The sequence below is a fragment of the Nanorana parkeri genome, unplaced genomic scaffold (assembly GCF_000935625.1).
Source record: "Nanorana parkeri isolate BGI_ZX_2015 unplaced genomic scaffold, ASM93562v1 scaffold906, whole genome shotgun sequence".
Taxonomy (NCBI): domain Eukaryota; kingdom Metazoa; phylum Chordata; class Amphibia; order Anura; family Dicroglossidae; genus Nanorana; species Nanorana parkeri.
The window spans coordinates 471,086-477,378 of NW_017307174.1; the positions used below are offsets into that span (position 1 = coordinate 471,086).

The 6,293-nt window shown below is 37.5% G+C and overlaps 1 protein-coding gene across 2 annotated transcripts in view; it reads left to right on the forward strand.

Annotated features, from left to right (window-relative positions):
- The window catches only part of RASSF6 (Ras association domain family member 6), a 29,182-nt gene that overhangs the window by 17,050 nt on the left and 5,839 nt on the right, over nt 1–6,293 (forward strand). For both annotated transcript variants that reach the window (XM_018565990.1, XM_018565991.1), the window contains 2 exons: nt 1,525–1,613; nt 2,373–2,557. In XM_018565990.1, coding sequence (XP_018421492.1) covers nt 1,525–1,613; nt 2,373–2,557 — 274 coding nt within the window. The remainder of the gene's footprint in view (nt 1–1,524; nt 1,614–2,372; nt 2,558–6,293) is intronic.

Here is a 6,293-nt window from a genome sequence, read left to right on the forward strand (position 1 = left end):
TTCATTAGATCACCAGTCACCAGGGGGCAGGCCTGGCTTTAAAAAGCAATACCCTGTCCCTTTAACAAAATGGTCACTGCTACACAGAGCCACGAACCAGAACGAGGCATAGTAGCTCGCTAATAATGAAAACATTAGCTGCAGGGAACCTACAGGCAATACTGGAGATTCGTCCTTTTCCTTCTGTTTTGAGATACACCATAGGGCATTTTTGTGATCTGCTCACAAAATCCAATCCAAGCCTGTCCCTAACTTATACCATTTTGATAGTAGTTATCTAGGGTAAGTCACAAGAATTAGCATGGACTTTCCACAGCTTCCAGTAGCAACAATTGCCCTTCCTGGGCCACAGGAGGAAGGTTACTGTGTGTCTGGGCAGTTATTTCAACCCTTACAGTGTGTCTGTTCTGCAGGGAGTTTCTCTGAGTTTTCTAGAGATCTCTGGTTGGTTACTATGTTTGCTGTGCATTATTATCCCCTTCCTGTTTGCCATCTGTATATAAACATTTTCCTGAAAAGTGCCCAGTGATAGGGAAATGTTTATAAATGTTTAATGTGTATAGCTGCAGCACTCCCTGGGAATCGCTATGATCTCCATGGGGAGCTGTAGTCTGAAGTGGGAGGCCTGAAGGATTTGATTCGTAACCACTTCTTGTGCCTACTGATCAGATCATTGGCACGATGAACCCTGGCAGGGCACTGAAAGGATACAAATAAACCCACAGCTGCTATTCCAGCCAGGGGTTTGTTTTCTATTATGTGCATGAGTGTTGGTTCACATACACGCAAAAACCTACATAAACACACACACACACACGTAGTAAGTACATAAACCCCAATTGCACGTTACCAATTATATATTACACATGCCAGTTTTAGATTAAAAATATAAAGGCTGTCTGCAATTTTCCAACTTCATCCTTTCCAGGTACCAGGTAAGGACATATTAGATATAACCCTTTTAATATAATAGTAAAAGCAAATAATTGCACCAACCAATAAAACTGAAATCAAACACACTGTTCAGTATATGGAAGCCAGCCTAGTGTGGATAATTATCTATCCTGGTACTGCTCAGCATACTGCTCCCGCGGCTGGCTTCCTTATTCTTACAGGAGTGCTTGTACACTGCCATTGTAAGTGCAATTGTATGCTTTCATTATTATATTAAAAGGGTTTATATGCACTACCCAGTGCTCCCTTGCTTTCCTTTTGTTTATATTTTATTTGCACAAAGATAAAATACATAAAAGGTGATCATGTGATATGATCAATTTTAAGCCATAAGACTACAGCGGCAAATGTCAGCCTGCTGGTATGGTAGTAATGAATCTAATGTCCAAATAAACAGTTATAAACAATATATTAAAAAGTCTAACCTTACAATGGTATATTAAAATTAGTATCCAGTGTTTTGGCTACTGGCCTTTCATCCAAATATGAAGTTTTAACCATATTAGTTTCATAACAAATATACGTACATCTTTTATGCAATATATTTTCTCTGCAATTTATTACTTCCAGTGGAATGATGCGTTGGGGTGAATTTGATGACCTTTATCACATAGAAGAAGCTGGAAAGACATCCGATGATGAACCAGACTCAAAAAATGGTAAGAATGGTAATCATAAAGTGATATCACAACTATACAGAATATTTTTTTCTGTTTCCTCTTCATATTATCTTGCTTATTCATTAGGCTTCCTATTTCAGAATATTTAAATGTATCTCCATATCTAGTCATTAAGGATTGAAATTAATGCACAACTAGAAAAAGTGTGCCTGTTTGTAGAATGGATTCGAATTCAGGAGTACAAGTGGTACTCACAAGTAATGTGATGATTTGTCTCTATATTGTGAATATTAGAGGTATGAAGTATATAACATACTGCACAGTACTCAGAATGAGGCAGTCTGGAGTATATCACACAGAGCATAGTATATGGAAGAAACACCCCATTATTCATTTTAAAAATCAGCACATACAGCTATTACATCTCATACCCACCTTAGAGATATCATCAATGGATCAGAAAGCTGATATTTGTAAGGCTGCATGGAAAACTGCACAATAAGAAAAGGGTGTTTTGAAGCATTTCTAAAACGAAGAGCAAACATGTAATATATTGCAGCTTACAGGCCCTTTGATGTTGTGTCTTTGAAAGTTTTCTATTTATTTCTTTTTTCCCTTTATTTGTATCTGGTTTTCCTGCCAGTAACACACTTGCTGTCCTAGGGTGACATACTTACTTACCTATGGAACCACCATCTGCCGATTCCTGTTGCAGATTCTTGTTGCATGTAGGCATTAAAAGCATTTCTTTTTTTTCACATTTTTCCACTTTAATTCAACTTGTGGTTTCTTCTTTAGACTATGACTACAACAGTATAACCCTGAAGCCTAACCTTAATGACCATGCCCCTGATTCACCATCTTTATACCGGACCATGAGTGATGCTGCACTAGTTAGGAAAAGGATTCATCCAGACACTCCAGACAGAAGCCATCTGCAGAAGCATCGTTTTTCCATCAATGGACACTACTACAATTATAAAGTAGGAGGCAAACTTTTACATTTCATCTAGAAATATGTTACTGTTATTTTACATAGCTAACAAACATACTGTACGACTATGGCCTAGCAGCGCTAGCTTTCTGTGATCCGTTTCCATTAGCCATATCTGTGCATTGTTCGTAGGTTTTCTTTCAGGCTTATGTAGATTTCCTCTAATGGTCTTAATTTTATCTCTTGCAGTCCCAAAACATATTGATCGGCATGTTGACTGGCTCCTGCCTGCATTGCCTATGGTGTGTGTGTGTGTGTGTTTAATTGATTGGCTGTAGTGGGAAAAACATAAGGTTCTTTATGGACTTTGTAACTAAAATCCATAGCACCAGTTATGCATTTAGTAATAAGTACCTGAAATCTGTATTTGTATTATGTTTTCACTTGCACAGCAGATATTAGGGTACCAGCGTGAGATTATATTGTAAGAAAGTCGGGCTTTAGTATATTGCGCAGTGTCGTCATTCAAACATGTTTGGAGGCTGAAAGGTTTTTATGCTGTTTACAAGAGCGTACTGTCAGAGTGATTGAAGAATGCACACTTATGTTGCTAATCTTATCATGTCTGTTGTAGATAGAATGGAATGTGCTGTCTTTAGAAAAAGCACAGAATGTTGTACTTTAAGCTCAGAAGGCATCATTGACATCACTGTGTATAATCCTTTCATATACCTGACTGTACGTCTGGCTTGCTTGTATAGAACATCAGCTCAGAATATTTAAACTATATGTCTATTCAAATTATGAAAACAGAGAGAAACAATCAATTCCAGAAATTTAAATGGACTTTACGGTTCTACCCGACAAAACATTATTATTATACATGATTTATATAGTGCCAACAGTTTGCGCAGCGCTTTACAATCTAAGGAAGACATTAGAATCACAATACAATTCAAGACAAGATGGTAAGGAGGGCCCTGCTTATGAGGGCTTACAATCAAAACATCTGTAATTCTGCTAGTTTTGTGATTCACACACCTCTATCACACTGCATAGCTGGGCAGTTGACAGTTACTTTCTGTCTCAGCTTTGCATCTTTAAAAGTCATCCTCATCTTCATTGGACAAAAAAAAAATGAGCATTATCATATGAACCCACAGTATTCAGTAAGAGCAGGAATGAGAACTTCATCACCGACTATCACTGCCCATCTCTTCCAGAGTGAAATTATAGGGACCTGAGCCCATCCTTACATCTCGCCAGATCACAACACCCACCAGACCTGGGTCATTATACTTAAGGTGGCCATTACACCGCTTACATGTTGGAAAGAACTTTTGTACAAAAGATTGTTCGTTTGACTTTCTACTAGTTGATGGGGTAAAATCGACAATTTATTTCGACCATAGTGGTGACATAAGGCGAGCAGGATGGAACTTTTTTCCAACGAATTCTAACAGTAAATGTGGTTTTCATACAGGAAACTCCATTCATTCCATCATCGAACATGAAACGAAAATTGAAACGAAATTCTGAATGATAGTCATGAAGTGTCTGATGACATTATTGGGTGGTAAAGGAAGATCCTTCTTACGAAAGTCAGTTGTATGGGCAGTTTTACAATGACTGCTACTGTGCCTTTTTCACTGCAGCTGTCAATAATTACCATAGAGGCATATACTGTAATTGATTAATTAATATAAGGTTAAAGTGCAACTGAAGCCAAAACCTTTACAGGTTAGTGGCAAAGTCAGCATTAGCAACCTACAACCTCCTCTCAGTATAGGCTTTGTTTAAAGGAGATTTCTATAAACAAGGAGTGCTACTGCAGGCAAACTTTTACCTTGACCAGGTAGCTACAATTACAGACTATGGTTTTGATAAGTGTCTATACATTTAATTAATAGCACTCTGAGGCTGATATTATTATTTACAGATGGATAGATTTTAGTGTGTCAAGGAATAAAAACAACAGTGAGTCAGTGGTTCCTGCTATCTTTTACAGTAGAATTAGGGGAAGTGGACATCCCCCCTGCATGTTTCTGTAAATGACTTGTAAGACAAAGGGCTGCATTTTCATGGAAATTTCCAGTATGTTACAAAAACGTCAGTGTTATAAAGAATGTATATATACTGTGTGTGTATATATACATACACACACTGTATATATACTGTATATATACTGTGTATCTATGTGTATGTGCATAGATAGATAGATAGATAGATAGATAGATAGATAGATCTACATATATATCTATATATATATAGATCTATATATATATAGATCTATATATATATAGATCTATATATATATAGATCTATATATATATTTACTCATTTTTATAAAATATTTAAATGAACATCTACAATGGCAAGTAAAGTGGTAAAAAAAATGAAACAAATCGACACAAACTGTAAAAAATGGTGACATATTAGGAAAACCATCAAATATCAGAGTGCTTTGAGGAGATTTCAATTTACAGTTTCTGTTGTATAATTAAGACAATAGATGAGGGAGAATTTCTATCTCTATTTAGGTGAATATGAGGAAAATGACAGTAACAATTGTGCAGATGAGATTAAAGCACAACTATCATGAAAATGATATTTGTCATAAGTAAAAAGGTGAAAAAGCAGTTGTTTAGTGTGTTGTGCTTGTCACAGTTGTGACTTGCTTTGTCAAGTTGTACGTCTGTGACATCTAGTGGCAATATTAGGAACTGCAAATATTTTCTTTGCACAGCCTGACTTGTTATTTGTTTCTCTCAATACAATTCAGTGGTTCAAAGAATGGCTTTGCTACTCCATGAAAATACATTTTAAAAATATATATTATATTAATCCACAGAGGGCAGGTATCAGGGGTACGTAATTGGCTGTCATAAAGCATTACACAATTAAGTGTAAACCTACGTGTCCTGAAGGTAAACCTATGTGTCCTGAAGCTGCCCTTTTCATTTAGCCCGAACCCCCCAAAACAGCTCATAATTAATAGATCATAATATGATAGTGCTAGATTCATACCTAGCATATGTATGAATGTATAAGAAAACAGCAATCACTTAGATACCAAAGACTTCCTTATAATGAATTGTAGAAAGTGGACTGATGTCTGTGAAATAGCGATTTTGTTCTATGCGATATTATGTAGGTTTTCAGACTATAAAATGATAAAATCTAGAAATATTTATATAGTGAAAAAAGTAACTTTAAAGGTGGCTCTGCAGGAGTATAATTAAGCACTTCAATCCTCCTACACAGCACCCCTCAGCTCTTGTGACTGGGGAAGGTTGGCTCGGCAACTGCCTCTAGAGTCCACAAAAAGCTGCTGGAATTGGCATCAAACAGCCAGATTTAGTAGCTTCGGCTGATCCTTTGGCTAGCTTCTGTTGCGGGAGGCCTTCGGTTCAGTCGAACTGAAGGGCTGCTGTACTGGCTATTCACTATAGCTCATACAGCTCCCAAAGGCGGTCGAATGAGCTCAAGTGACAGCTGAAGTGGGGTGAGCGGCCGGCCGAAGTCAAACGCCCCCAAATGATACCTGGGCGGAGCCAGCCGTGATCTCACTGTCGGCTCTGCCCAGTTGTTATTCTTTGGCCGGGACCTGCTGGAAGACTCTAGCAGCTGTCAGCCAATAGGAAACAGTTGGGCAGGGTTCACTTTCACTGCTAGCTCTGCACCATTGTTTTTTTGTTTATATTTTTTTTGTAATCTTTATTGATGCTTCTTAAATGTATTATATTAACATTTTTTATCATTTTCTTCGACTCCCCCCCCCCCCC